This window comes from Parasteatoda tepidariorum, chromosome 9, assembly GCF_982258835.1.
Source record: "Parasteatoda tepidariorum strain Cologne lab strain chromosome 9, Ptep-v5.0, whole genome shotgun sequence".
NCBI lineage: Eukaryota > Metazoa > Arthropoda > Arachnida > Araneae > Theridiidae > Parasteatoda > Parasteatoda tepidariorum.
Window position 1 is genome coordinate 8,782,596 of NC_141763.1, and position 16,183 is coordinate 8,798,778.

General features: G+C 29.5%; 1 protein-coding gene across 3 annotated transcripts in view; it reads right to left on the minus strand.

Moving 5' to 3' along the window:
* Nucleotides 1–16,183, minus strand: part of LOC107454707 (dynein axonemal heavy chain 7) — a 164,674-nt gene that overhangs the window by 89,662 nt on the left and 58,829 nt on the right. For all 3 annotated transcript variants that reach the window (XR_015429024.1, XR_015429023.1, XM_087150828.1), the window contains exons 25-31: nucleotides 14,926–15,067; nucleotides 12,925–13,120; nucleotides 11,393–11,485; nucleotides 9,287–9,433; nucleotides 6,862–7,107; nucleotides 3,996–4,115; nucleotides 2,560–2,669 (exon numbers count right to left, since the gene is read on the minus strand). Coding sequence is in view for 1 of the 3 variants with exons in the window: in XM_087150828.1 (XP_087006954.1) it covers nucleotides 2,560–2,669; nucleotides 3,996–4,115; nucleotides 6,862–7,107; nucleotides 9,287–9,433; nucleotides 11,393–11,485; nucleotides 12,925–13,120; nucleotides 14,926–15,067 (1,054 nt within the window). In the remaining 2 variants the exon portion in view is untranslated. The remainder of the gene's footprint in view (nucleotides 1–2,559; nucleotides 2,670–3,995; nucleotides 4,116–6,861; nucleotides 7,108–9,286; nucleotides 9,434–11,392; nucleotides 11,486–12,924; nucleotides 13,121–14,925; nucleotides 15,068–16,183) is intronic.

Here is a 16,183-nt window from a genome sequence, read left to right on the forward strand (position 1 = left end):
TTATTATTTCGCAAAATATTACTAACCCAAATTTAGATAAAATTAGCAGTGTTGTTGAAATTAGAATATGTTATGCTACATCAAGGAGCTATAAATTTAGATATAGAGTTAGAGTGATTGTGATGGAAAAAGTTCATAATAGAAATAAAAATCAAATGATTTTTAAGAATAATTATAAAAACTTAAGTGGATCAATAACATTTAATTTAAAATATTACGCATCACTTATAATGTTTAATGAGAAGTATAAAATAAAATTTAAGCAAAGCAAGCAATATTGCAGACAAAATTTGAAAAATAAATAAATAAAATTTGGTCTGAAAATATTTTGATGAATATTTTGGAGAAAAATATAATAATAATAATAACAAATGATAACGTTATCAAGTTTAAATTTCAATTCTACATAAAACAATTTTGTAATATCGAGTATTGTATTTAGCAAAAAATTTTAATAGAATAGTAAACAATAATAAACTGAGGCTAACTTGTAAGTAAAATGTAAAGTTCAAAGAATTTTCTAAAGGTACATAATTTAAATTGATTGCATTTATGTGTATTAAAATCTGTAGACAAAATTTCAGGATAAAAAAAAATTATACAGAACAGAATAATACATTTTTTTAAAACAAAAACAATTATTTTGGAGATCTACAATTATCAAATGTTCAATTTAAACAAGACAAGTTTAAGTTAATTTTACCTTTAGCTTTTATTTGACATCCTATCATGATTTTTTTTTATATGAAACTACTCTAAGAGAAAGTTGAAATACCAGAAAAACAAAATGCTTCACCTTTTTTTTCAGGGTGAGTAGCCAGATTTTTCAACAAAAAGTAAGCACCTTTTAAGCACTCAAAAAATATTTTTAATCACTCCCCCCCCCAAAAAAAATTAATAATTAGGATCTGTGTGGTAATAAAAAAGTTTCTATCATTTATAGTTCTTAATTTATAAATATAAAATCAATAAAATTCAAAAACTTTACATAATCATGATAAAATAACTAGTTTCTGATAAATATTCCAGATAAAATTGTGAAAAGCTTGCATTTTTTGTAATTTTTAATGACAATCGACACAGCAAAGAAACAGTAGCTTTTTAAAAGATAGAAAATTAAGCACCTTTCACAAACCCTGAATAAAAAAAAGCACCTTTAAAGCCTTTAAAAAAGGTAAATCAAAAATAAGATCAGTTTTTTATTCAGTTTTATGTCTTAAATCAATTTATTTTTGGATTGGTTGATCTATAATCTTTTACAATAATATATAAATACACTCAAGGCTTCCAGCATTTGATATTCTGAGAGTTAATAAAAGGTTCTTTTAGGGTCTGCAAAAACTTAGTATTATCTTTCATACAAAATGGATGACATAGATAAATAATTCAACAAACCAGAATATGAGATTAACTACAACCATAAACTTGGTCTTTTACTTGATTTAAGTTTTCTAGTACTTTAGACGATTGAATTGATTGTGTAGTTTGTAACGTTTCTCATTTGATGACATCAAATCGGCCTTTCTGCAGCCAAATTCTTAGGTTTAGTTAGTAATGGGGTTTCTTTGTTAATTTCACCTATTTGAGTGAATACGTTGTTTATCACCAAGAAGCAGTTAATTGAATGCAGGGTCATACTACCTCAAAGATTAGAGTTTGCCTTTGTTTTAAATTTAAAGACAATCATAACAGTTCACTCTGGTTAGATCCTGTTGGCAATGATCTAATGCAACTCAAGATGGATTTAAATAAACCTATCACTCATACTTTTATGCTGCTTAAGTCACTTTTTTTATGTGTTAGCGTAAATAATTTATTTGTGCTGCATTCATCATCATTTTAATTCTTTTTTAAGTTGTATATTTGTGTTGCATTTTTTATTCTATCATATTTGTCAATAAAAATATGTTGAAGTCTTCATGAGTGTTTCCGTAATTCATAGGTTATATTAAGTTGTCAGTGGTCTCCAGTAGATGAACCTTTGCAGTTCTCTTGTGGACAGAGAGCGTTATCCTCACAACATGTGGTTATTTTCACACTTTTTTCAAAAGTGTGTCACGAGACAAATTCTACTATACAACCCATTTTCGGCCAAAGGTGCGTAAACGCACTATTTCGATAAATATTTTTAATAACTCTGAAGTCATTTATAAAATGTTAGTAATTCAATTGGAGTAAACATTTTCTATTGAGAAATATTTAAACCAAGCTTTTGAACTTGAGATGGTAATTGACAAATTTGACTTTTTAAAAATGTTTGGGGCAAATGCAGTTGCAACATCTGTGAACAAAATAAAAGTAAAAGAAATGTCATAAAGAATGCATGCATATAATTTTATTTCGTAAAAAAAATATTTTTTATGCACGAATTTTTTTGTGTCACGAATTTTTTAGTTTAAGCATATTTCAACGAAAATACCCCATTTTATAAAATTTCTATGCTCAGTCTAAAATGGGTTAATGTAGTGTTTTTACAGATTTAATGGCAGAAAAGAATATGCTGCATCTTGAGTATTTTCAGTAAGGATTAGAAATCAATTACACGGTAAATTCACATACCCATGCCTAACAACCATCATCTCGTACGTCTGGATAATTTTAGAAATAAATACATCCACTGCTTGGAGATTCCTTTTTTCACAGACTTCTTTCACGGCTCCCAAGAAAACCTAAAACACCGATTTTCTACTTGTTAAATGAAGTGATTTACATTGTCTAAATGGTTTATTCAAAACAAAAACATAGGTTTGCCACTCTAATTTGGAGAAAAAAAATTCCCCGTACATGTACACAATATATCAAGAAAAAACATACAATCACTGTGCTCTTGCGCAAGCTATATTGAAAAACACATAACGTTTGGAAATTTATATGGGAAAATTATTTCCTTAAGCAAGTTTTAGTAAAAGTTAGCCTAGTTTAGAAAGAATGACACTCTTTTGCACTTTTTTCCCCACTTAGAAATTTACTTTTTATATTTATTTACATTTAAAAATTTTTATGGATAACTATAATAGTTTTTATCTCTTTATCATTACTCTTTTCAATAAGAGTCACTTATGATAATTTTTTATGTTTATTAAGACGTGGCCCTTTTTTTTAAACACAAGGTAATATTAAAAATCAAGCTTGTAGATCAAGATATGGAATTAATTATATGGAAGATATGGAATATGGATATGGAATATGGAATTGCTCAAAGATATGGAATTAGCCACTCCCACGCAGGGTGCATGGTCAAATTTTTGAACAAAAAATTAGCACCTTTCAAGCCCTCAAAACACATTTTTAAGCACTTTAAAAAAATATCATAATTAGACAGGGTTGGCAAGTTTTTGACTACTGATGGTTTTACTTGTTTGCTAGGGACGAAGACGATGGCGCGTCACCAACGATGAAATTAACAAAAGAAATAAGATTTTCTATCGCTATTAGAGAAAAAAATTTGACAATGTTTAGTGGGTCCCCGTAATCAGCAAAAATTCGAGTTTTTTCGGTTCTATTCCAAAGGGCTGAAAATTAATTCTAAAATTGAGAATCTCTCTTACAAAATGCACCAGAGTTGCACATGAGAGACAAAAATCCTTCGCACTGAATCCAGCACAGTATACGCAAATGTGAACTCGCAAGTATTTTATCAAACATGTAACAAGAATGGTGTTTTCAAACACTACGGGCCAACGGCAAGCCGAAATAGTTTGAGGTTGAATTAATTGTGAAAACGTTGAATAGGACAATGTCTTTTTGCATAATTCGTGGCGAATATCAGCATGGTAAAGAAAAAAAATTTCATTTTGGAAAAGGGAAAATTAAGCACTTTTTAAAAACACCCATTAAAAAAAGCATTTTTAAGGGCTTTTAAAACACGAAAATCGAAAATAAGCACCTTTAAGCACTTTTTAAAAATGCTACCCACTCAGCCCTGATAATCCAGCTTTTATTGTATTACACAATAAATATACATCATTGTTATGTGAATAATGCAAATCACTCACTTGATAGTCAGGTTTGGGTAAAGTGATACCAGGGAAAAGATCTGATATGATTCCCTCAAATAATGGAATGTCGTGAGACAAAAACTTTGGCAAATTCACATCCAAAATAGATCTCAGAAGCTAAAAGAAGAAATCAAGATATTTTTTTGCACCAATATCAACATGTTAGTTTAAGAAAAATATTCTGAAAATTATAATACATGGTCAGTATTTTTCATCAAAGTAGAAACAATTGTTAACATATAATCTGTGAAAATAAGATCTAATTATTTAAAAAGGTTATGAGGGTCAGAGGTAGAGTGGGGATTTAATTATCGACTATGTCAACCTTCATCGATCAAAAGGTAACTGAAGATAGAATCAAGTTAATAAGTCTTTTATACTACTGAATTGGTATTTAATATTATTAGTTATGGTTACGCGACATTTCTCCCCTTCCAGAATTTTTATCTGTTATAGAATTCAATGAACAATACCACTTGTTGATTAAAGCTGTTTTATTTATTTATGAATTTTTTTATTTATAGCATTTTGCTAATTATTTTTCCTTCTTCATTTTTATATTTTGGACGGGAGAATTTTATTTACTTCACCAGATTTTTGAGCTCTATTTTGTGAGGTAATCAACCGTATAATGATGGACCATCTATAAATGTTGAAGAGTTTCATGTTCGCAGGTCACCATTATGGGGGAATCTTGAAATCGACCCTGTCAATCTTTTTCTATCATTAAGAGCCTCTTGATAGAATCAAGTTAACAAATCTTATATACTACTGAATTGGTATTTAATATTATTAGTAGTAGTTACGCCCCAATGGCTTAAACAACCCAGAAAAATGGTACGCCATATTGCAGAAATGGTTGGAAATATATGCCAGTCATTAGTTGCAGAACTGATTACACATAACCACAAAACATATTTTATTTGAATTCTGCAAGATTTTGTATTTTTTATTTTTTTGATTAGCCAGATTAAAAGCATTATTTTCATTTCCTATAAAAAGATATTATAGAACATAAGCAATTGGGTACTTGCAATTAATCACACGGTAATGTCTAATCACATGGTTGAGTATGCTGAGTTAACATAACAGCTTGGCTTGGGCTAATTATCACACTGAATCAATTGTCAGAGCAGAATTAATTTGATACCTGCAAGCAATGTCACATGCGTTTATAGAACCTGATTGGCTGATCCAAGTTTGCTTGCAAGCCAGGTAGCAGTGGGAGCTACAAATCTTCACAGCGTCTGCAAATTTTCTATTTCAGATTATTAAAAAAAAAAAAAATGGAGAAAAAATTGCAGGCAAATAAAAAAAAAAAAAAAAGTAAAGATTTTACCCTCTTCATTCATGAAAAATAGGTTTCTGTTTTTCTTTTTTTTTTTAATTGATACCATAAAAAGAGATGAAATAAGCATTTTTCTGCTTATTATATTATTTCTCTGCAAAGTACCTGTGATAGTATGATAATGAATTTGATTTGAAGAAACTTTAAATACTTATCAGAACACGATAAATTACAATTCTGTTAAATTCTTCCCTTAAAATGAAAAGATTTTAATTTGATATTCATCATCTGCAACTTAAATTTTTCTTTCAAATTTCTCCTCTCCAAGTTTTCTCCGAGATGAAAAAAAACCAAACATATAAATTAAATTGTGATAATGTGCCGACTATAAATTTGTTATATATAAATTCCTTTTATAAATTCTTTATCCGTATATTACAATGCGATTTATAAGAACTCTATATATTGATAAACAAAATAGAATTTCAATACATGTTATATTTAAAAACAAGTTTTTAAATAAGAAATCATCAAGCACTTGCCTCAAGGAAAAACTGCAAAGTAATTTGGTACCCAGAATCATTTTATTTTCTCTTTCTAAAACTAATTTAGAGGCTATTTTAAAAATTTGATTTTATTCTGTCTAAATAAATCTGTTGGTGTTTAATTTCTTAATTTTTGGATGGAGAATTGCGCATACAAGAGGATGCTACATAATTTTTTTTTCATATGTCCTCCCCCCATGGTAGAATTAAGGCGACACGGCGACATTGTGGCAGAACGTTACAGAGTTTTTTCAAAAAGATTTTTCATTTGGACAGGAAAAAATCTTGGTTTTCTTTTCTGCTTAATTTTTCGAAAAATGTTTTTCCTTTTCTGCAGAATTTTTTTTTCAAAGATGTCTTTCTTGCTCATCAAAAAGGAAAGAAACAATCTGGATTTTTCTATTCTCATTTGAGATTTTAAAAATAAATCTGTAATGACTGGCTTCAGCTAGAAATTCAAAATAATAATCTAAAACAAAAAATTCAGAAATCATGAAAGTTTAAAAGATAGTTCGCTCTAGAAATGATGTTCTTTCTTTCATTTTCTTTCTTTAAAGAACTCTATATTTTACATATACTTATTTGAGTATCTCCTTTTTAAAGAGTCCTATTCATGTGATTCTTGATCTTTACTTTGGGAGTTACTGCACGGATTTTACGACTTTTAATTTATGTACGAATCTTAATTTCCTATCATTTGATTTATTTACGAATTTTAATTTGTGTAATGATTTATAAAATTGGAAAGAGGAAATAATTAGTGCATTTTTCCGCCTACAAAATGCGAGAATATTGCATATAATATTAGAATTAAAAAAATACAACTTTTACAATTAAAATTTTTTATATTCTATACTTTCTTCTGTAGACCTAACGTTTCTGTTACTTTAAATTAGTAACTGTTATAATTAAAATTATTTTAAAGCAATATATTGGTGCTAGGGAAGTTTTTTGCAGAAAGCCTGAAAAAATTCAGCCACGGGGATCTCCTCCATAAATTGTTGTGTATTTGACAGGTTCATAAACGTACCAGTATGTCTTCCTCCGCATCGGGAAATTTCAATTTCAGATTTCCAGAAGAAGCTAAAACTGCTTTTACAGCTCGCATTCCATAATCATAGTGGCTCTGGGATGAGAGCTGTTCAGAGCACAGTCTGTAGGTGGTCACTATTTTCACTGCCAGATTCCTGGCATCTAAGTATCCATAGGAATATAGCGAGATCTCTCCAATCATGGCATAGTCTGGCACCATCATGGCCACAGTACGAAACAGCACCTGTTTATAAGTATCACAATATTATTATAGGAAGGATAACTTTTAAAAAATAATAATTTAAAAATTACTAACAAAAATAAATTACGACAGAAAGTTAAGACAATATTTTTATTAAAAAGAAGTTACTTTACTGATATAAATTTTAAAACATTGATAAGAGTCGAAAAACAATAATTATATAAATATTCTACAAAATTCTTGACAGGCCAGTTTTGACATATGCTTCTTAAGCTTGGACAATGACTAAACTGGAGGAAACTTGTATCCCAATATTTGAGAGGAAAATAAGGAAACAAAAAAAGCAACAATATTTTAATATTATTGCTTTTTTTGCCAACTTGGAACTCATTAAAATGTTTTAATAGGTTTTTTTTCTCCAAAAACAATAATAATAGGGTTTTTTTAAGTCATAAATTTTCTTTAATTTAATATTGAACATTTTTTTAAAAAATATTTAAGGAAGTGGTACTGGGTTTCTCTCTGTAGTCCTTAGAATGAAATTCTTCTTCTTAAGAAAAGTAATTTCTATAAATATAATTAATTAATAAATAAAATAATTCGACTTATTAAATCCAGACATTTGGTATGGCTGGTGTACATTGAAAGATTAAATGATAAATAAAATCTAAAAAAAAACTTTTAAATTGGAAACTTTTGAACTTGATAAAAAAGGAAGACTGAAAAATAGATGGATGGACGATAGCACCAGAGATCTAACCACCTTGAGGGCCAAAAACTGAAAACTTAAAACTATAAATAAAAAAGTCTGGAATGATATTGTTAAGCAGGCCAATGCTCACAGCAGGCTGTAGTTTTTATTTTATTTTTTTAAAAATTACGCTCGCCATCATCTTTTCAGACATAAGGCAGTCCAATACAATAGTGAAATAGATCCAGATGGTGAGAGGGTATGAAAGTTGTCACAGAAACAAATGTCAAGAAGAGAGGGGCAATAAAATAGATGCTCCCCAGTCTTAGGCAAAATGTTACAGAGCACACAAAGAGGTGAATTGACCAGGTTAATTTCAAATAGATGGGCCTGCAAGTAGTTATGTTCAGTAATTATTCTAAGACAAGCAACTCCCTCGGCCCTGGAAAGGAGGGAAAGATGAGAGCACTGCTGGCCATCAAGAAGGCTAGCCCAGGATTTTCCATCAGCTAAGTCCCAAAGAGCAGATATTTTTCTTTGTCTGAATTTGCTCTTAAGAAGCTGTCTTGCATTTCTAAGAGGAACTGGATGAGAAGGTGGATGCAATGCTGAAGCCTCTCTAGCCAACATGTCAGCCCGTTCATTTCCTATTTATATAGCACTACAGCAGGCTGTAGTGCTATATAAGTTATTTCTATAAATGCTAAAATTATGAAAAAAGCAAGATGCAGTCAACATATACAGTTCTTTATTCCATATAGTAACAGATTTGTGGAAGCATAGTAATTGGTTACTTTCCTGTTTGGTTGCAATTCTTTCGAAAGCCTGGCAGCTCAATTTTTGTTTGATCTCATCCAACATTGCTTAATTACGACCGTGACTCATAAGAGTACAATTCGTTAAAGTAATTTTAATTTATAACAGGGTGCGTAGCCAGATTTTTCAACAAAAAATAAGTACCTTTTAAGTCCTTTTTAAGCACTCAAAAAATATTATTAATCACTTTTCAAAAAAATCACAATTAGGATCTGTGTAGAAATAAAAATAATTTTTTTCTATCGCTTAAAGCTCTTAATTTATAAAACATAAAATCAATAAAATTCAAAAATATTTTCAAAAACTTTACATAATCATGATAAAATAACTGGTTTCTGATAAATATTGAGGAGAACATTTAAAAAACCATGAATTTTTTGTAATTTAGAAGGATAATCAACACAGCAAAGAAAAAATTTCTTTTTAAAAGATGGAAAATTAAGCAATTTTTACAAACCCAAAAAAAATAAGCATCTTTAAGGGCTTTTAAAAAACATAAATCAAAAATAAGTACCTTTAAGCAATTTTCAAAAATGTGACACACCATGTTATAATGAATAATGTATAACGAAAAGAGCACAAACATACAAATGAATTATTCAATATTATTTATAGTGTGACAACTGCTTCTGTTTTTACAGTAACTTTATTGCTTCGAATTCTAAACTGCAACTACTATTATTTAAACTAGTCTTTTCATGTATATCGTCTTACTTTGAGATTGTCTGGTAATTCTGACCTTCCAGCATAGCCCGGATTCATGGTGATGCACACATAACAGTTTGGATTTAAATTTAGTTCAGTTCCCTCAAAAGTGAAGGTTTTGACATCAGCTCTCACAGCACGGATAATACATAGGATCTAAAATTAAAAAAGGTTACTTCATAATAACAGAAATAATTAAATGTTCACAGTAAACTAACTAAAGTATAACAATGAAGTTCAGTATTTAGGACTGTTTCACTGTTCCCTCACATGCTAGTAAAGTTAGTAATTTGAACTACTGGCATATTTTTCATGTATATAAAATTGTGGCAAAACAATTTTCTCACCAATTTGGCAATCTCTGATGAGCCATGATGGCTCAGGGGACATAGCGTTTGCCTTCTAATAAGGTGAACTGGATTCAAATCCCAGCGATGATTGGTCTATACGAATTCTGCATCGGGCTTGCACTGATCACAGTGCTGGCGTAAAATATCCTCAGTGGTAGACCGATCACGGATAAGAGTCCCCTTGCCTTCAAGCTAACCATGGGAGATTTTTAGTGGTTTTCCTCTCGCAAATGTGGGTTAGTTCCATCAGAAAGTCCTCCATTAAGGCAAATATCTCCCAATATTTGATCCAGGAGTTCCTTTTTCTTTTAGATTAGGTTCAAAATTACAAGGCTAGGGTGGTGAACGTTAGTAGTCGTAAACCCCAAAAATTGGGTTGGGTTGTTCAAAGCGGGTTATAAAATATAATCTCTTAAACAATTTTCTTATCTGATTATTCACATACTCGCTACAATGAAAAATATTTTGAAGCTATAAATTCTTAAGTATTTAAATAGGTTTTTATTTAAATACATGATGATTCTACAGACATGGTGACTTTAGAGGTGAGGTAACTTACTTATACGAGGAAACTTACTAAACTTTGAGGTGAAGAAGGCACATCATACAGATTTAGAATTGTACAAGAACCTGGATATGGCATCGTATACCAATGTGGGAGTTTTTCCTAATATGTACCATAATATGTTTGTACCAAATTTTTTTTATTCTTTCTTAAATGCATTCAATTTTATTGAATAAGTTGAAAATAGTATTACTTCAGCATTAAAAGCTTAGATGCATTCAATTTTATTGAATAAGTTGAAAATAGTATTACTTCAGCATTAAAGGTTCATTTATTACAGAAAATAAAACTGATAAATAAGAATGCTTAGCTGCTTGTTCCTTTTTATAAAATGTCTATATTACAATAAATCTCTTTTATAGACCTGTGAATAGTGTTTGCAGAATGCCATGTGAAAAACTATAATTTAGAAGATACTGAAAAATATATAAAAGTATGCTTTTCAAAATTTTTTATTTGCATAGTAAGTTAACTAAATAAAAAAGCTTAAATACATGAAATAATTAACCATTTAAATGCTAATGTCGTCTTTTAAGAACAAGTTCCTTTTCTGAAAAGATAATGAATAATGTATACCATTAATACAGGGTGCGTAGCCAGATTTTTAACAAAAAATAAGCACGTTTAAAGTAATTTTTAGGTACTCAAAAAATATTCTTAATCACTTTTCAAAGAAAAAATAATAATTAGGATCTGTGCAGAAGCAAAAATTAATTTTTTTCCATCCTTCTAAGTTCTTAATTTATAAACAATAAATCAATAAAATTCAAAAACATTTTCAAACACTTTCCATAATCATGATAAAATAATTAGTTTCTGATAAATATTGCAAAGAAAATTGCAAAAATCATGCTTTTTTTGTAATTTAGGACAACAATCGACACGGCAAAGAAAAAAACCACTTTTTAAAAACCCTGAATAAAAAAAGGCACCCTTAAGGGCTTTTAAAAACGTATTTTAAAAAGAAGCACCTTTAACCACTTTTTGAAAACGCTATGCATCCTGTGATATAATCACAAATGTGGTATCTTATTTCTCGTAAAGGCGATTTGCTTGTCATCATAAAATTGGAGTCCAGCTGGCAAACAATTAATTTCCACATCAGACACCACAACACATTATACCTGCACCACATTATACACACCACATTATGCTTAATAATTAATAGTTTGAATGAAAATTAAGTTTTATACAAATTACCTGTTGTGCTACTACAGAAAGTACTTCCAATTCAATACGATTAAATTCATCAAAACATGCCCATGCACCGGCAGAAGCTAAACCCTTAAAAAACTAGGAATAAAATAAGACTATTAGTAAGAACAAGTATGATAAAATTTATTTTTGCAGTATACTAAGGCGCTAATATTAATATGCCTAAATATAATTTACTTATGCCTAAATATAATTTACTTTATGATATATTAACAAAGTACTGAAAAATAGAACTATTTATAGTAATTTACTTAGAAGGTATTTTGCATTATTGAAAGTAGAAAATCAATTAAAATGAAGTGCAGGAGAGCAAATAATTCTGGAAAAAAAACATGAAACTAAATTTGTTAAAATTACAAAATCCAATTGCTTAAATGATCTAAAAAATTTATATATATATATATGTATACATATATATAGTACAGTAGTAGAACTCTCCTCTCAATCTAATACAAAAGTGGGTCGATTTCTCTAAAACTATTTTTCCGCAAATAAGAGTTTAAATTTAACATTGAGTATTCTTTTGTGCCCTGGATAATTTTTCAGAAATTAAGAGTTTTCAAAATTGAACATTAAAAGGGGCATCTGCTTTGTATTAATTGTTGATAAAATAGAGTAGAAATGAAAACCGATAAAGAATCGGAAATTGTCAGTTAGTTTGTCTATCATTTCAAACAAAATAATGGAAAATTAAAAAAAAAAAAAAAAGCATAGCAAAATAAGACTAAAAAGCATTATAAACATTTTTAATGCACCTTATTTAACTAGCTTTTGTTTGATTGTGAGAGGACAATCTTGAAAACAAATTTTCAATCACTTAAATTTGAACTGAGTTAAATGACAACACAATTGTTTACTGACTGCTTCAAATAGTATTTATAAGCACTTTATATCCTAACCATAATAATACAACTTTTAGACTCAACTCAATAAAGTAACAAACAAGAAAGAAAAGAAAAAGCTTCTAATAGTATTTATAAGCATTTTATATCCCAACTATACTTAAACTACTTTCAGAATCAAATAAAGTAACAGACAAAAAATAAATAAAGAAATTGGGGAAAATAAAAAATGAAGAAAAATAAAAAATTTAGAATACCATATATTTTAAATGAGCTAAAAATGAGAATATATTTTGATTTTTCTGAACATTTAAAAGAAAAAATTTGAGGAATCAATTCAAGAAACACATCAATCAATTTAAGAGAAACATGAAAATTTTAAATAAAAGCTAAAGTTATGCCTCGAACAAAAATACCAGTCTTTCATCACTTTCACAAATAAAGTTTTATTACTGTCCAAACATCACACAGGTTTATTTATTTATTCATTCATTTATTTAGAAAATGATGCACCCTACACTTTTTTAAGTTTTGGCAAAAACTAAAATATTTTTTCCTTAAAAGTTTACTTGAAAAACAAGGCTTTAATCAAATTAATCAAAAACAGTTGTTTTTTTCTTCTGAAAGTGTGCCACTTTTTTTTTCCTGATTCACAAGAAGTTAGTAATAACATACCTTCCCCATTGCAATGTAATCCAGTCCATCTGAGCAATTGAAAACTACACACTGGACAGCTAAGGCTTTTGCCAAATCTTTTGTAGTCTCTGTTTTTCCAGTTCCTGCTGGACCCTCGGGAGCTCCGTTCAGGTGGAGATGAAATGCCCCAATCAGGGTACGATAACAACGATCTGTCAAAGGTGTTATTACTAATCTGAAATCATAAAATGCTGCACATTAATAAAAACTCGATAAAGTACTTTTTCAATTAAAACGTGTAAATATTATGGCTTAGTTAAATAGAGAGGGAACAACAACACTTACCATAATTTTTAAATTGATTTTTTGAACTTTCTTAATTTTTGTAATTTGTGGCATACTATTAATGTTTCAGTTACACCTTATTTTATACATCAGAACCAGCTCTAAGGATTTCAAATAATTAGTAAATGAAAATCTTAAAAAAATTTTATTATTATTTTTCCCCATAGAACACTATTTTACAGTACTTTGTTTCAGGTTTATATTATGTGGACCCAATTCTAATTGGTTATGTGGCGCATCTACCAAAAAGTACAGTAATCGAAAAAAATATACTGATTAGTTTAGAAAAATTAATTTTGACGTAATTTTATATTCTTTACAGTGGAAAAAATCATTTGCCAAAACACAATTTTATTCAAAAATGTACGATATTATGGCATTTGGCGAGGTGGCAAATGCTTAGCGCGAGCCCTGTGCATGAAATATAGTAAAAAAAAGGACCTATACTTGCTAATAGAATTGGTTTATTAAAAAAAAAAATTACAAGACCTATTTCTTTTTAACAAAAATATTAGACTTTTATATACAGTCAGCCTAATATAAAGAATTAGTATTGGTTACGGCCAACTTTAGTGAAATAAATGGGTTATTCAATAAGGGATAATTATGGGAGCCACTATGGTTTAGTGGGAAAGGCGCTCACCTCTAAATGAGGTGACCCAGGTCAGAATTCCTGGGTTGGATGGTCGATACGATTTCCGTTTCTTTTTCACATTGACGACCATGATGACATAAAATATCCTCAGTGATCATGGATTAGAATCCTCTTTCCATCAAGTTAACCTTGAAAGGTTTTCCCCTAACCCATGTAATGCAAATAAAGGTTAATTTTATCAAAACGTTATGCATGAAAGCTAGTTTTTCCCAATGATAGATCCAGCAATACCCTTGTCTTCTGGGTAAGGTTCAACAGGGTTGCCACTCAAAGCAGGAAAAAAAAGATTCCCTGTGTTTCCCCTGAACATATTATAAGCAATATATCAAGAGCAAACACAATTACTGTGCTCTTGTGTGAGCTATATTGGGATAACTAAACTAATTTTAATTGAGTGAAAAACTTAGTGGGAAAAAAAACCCAGCTGAACATACTTAAATAATACCATAGTAAATGTAATAGTTTAGTATAACTCAAATATCACATATAAATATCCCACAGATTACGCTTTGGGTGGTCACCATTTTTAAAAAGACAAAAACAAAAATTTCCTGAATTTACCCAGTATGTAAATAAAAAATCCAGTGTAACGGATAGTTAATTCGTAGCAACAGATGGCACTACCCCTCTATCCGCAAAAACAATAAAAATAGTCTTCGTTCTTTTTTACCAAGTGAGATAATGCAAGATGAGCTCCCCGAACCTTCCTGGTTCCCTTTTACCTCAATCAGTTTGGGTAAAACTTTAAAATACTTTCCATTTAAGTAAATTTTATGTTGTTACTCATTATTGTAGAATGGATGTGTGAATGTATAATTAAAATACTGAGCTCTTCGTGATGGTATTTCCTTCCATCCTCTTGTGTCCTTACACCAGCATTTTTCCTGGCATTTTAAGAGATTTTTAAATTCCCTATATTTTCCAGGTTTTCCCTGTGGAATGGCAACCCTGTATAAAGCTTTAGACTTAAACACTAAAATTTTTAAGATCAGAAATTCTGAAAGAGTTAATGAAATATTGCATTACAGCAAAAATCTTACCTAGGGGAGTTTCCCAAATACTCATATGCATATTTGACATTAGCATTTGTGATCTGAACACGAACTTGTTCAACATCTTCATACATTTCAATATAATACCGAAGCTGAGCTAACCACTGGAAATCATGCTCATCTTCAACACCTATTTGTTAAAATGAAATTATTCATTCTATAAAATTAAATCACTTTTTTTGTTTAATAAAATTGAAGTACGGAAATGCAATTTTGTACAATAGAAAAAATCAAAACTTTAAAATTAAATTTCAGTTTACTGATAACTTTTTTTTTAAAGTATATCTCTTTATGAAAAACAAAAAATAATCTGCAATAATAAAACAAAGAATTCGTCTGTCTGTCTTATAACTCTAGAAGAGCTTGAGTACTAAAACTTGAACAGTGAGTGAAAAGGGCAATTTTACCCCCTCTATCCGAAAAATCATTCAAAAATTTAAATTGGATTATTTAGGAAGGACACTTAAAAAAGGGAATTTTTTCATCTGTTTAGAGCTAGTGTGATTGATATAAATGAAACTGCTGATGATTCTGTTTTTCACTGATTTTTACTTGCTTAAAGATATCATCAATAAAATAAATGAGTTTGTAGCACAGACTTAGATACTTAATTACAGTACACTCTCGATTATCCGGTTAGCGGATTATCCGTGCTCATTCCGGAGTCAACAAAAAATTTAAAGAGAAACACTTTCAAGATTAAAAAAATTTGATTCATGAAGTTATAACACTACCCAATTTTTGGAAACAATATTCGTTATTGGATTGCAGTATATAGAATATCAGAAGCATGGTTGAAGGTAAAATCGTCTATGTTATCACGATCATGGAGAAAGATGATACCTCTTGTTAAACAATCTTCTTCAGATCTCCAAGAAGAATATGATAATAGTATTCTTGAACAAGCAAAAGAAATCAAAGGTTTCGAAATTCTTGATGAAGAAAATTTAGAAGATTGGTTTCAAAGTGATGCATGTGAGCCTGGCTTCCAGTATTTGACAGATGAAGACATCGTTATGTTGTTAAATCAAATAATGATGATAGAAACTGATGCAGAAGATGTAGTAAATGAGGGAAATACAATTTCTCATTCTGCTGCTCTGTGGAAACTTTATTAGTTTATATGGGAGTATTTGATTACGATGACATTAATGCGGTTTGTAAAATATGCGACAATATATGACGCATTACACATTTTTTTAAAAGGAAAATTCCTAGTTTGATGTTATACAGCAAGCAAATATCA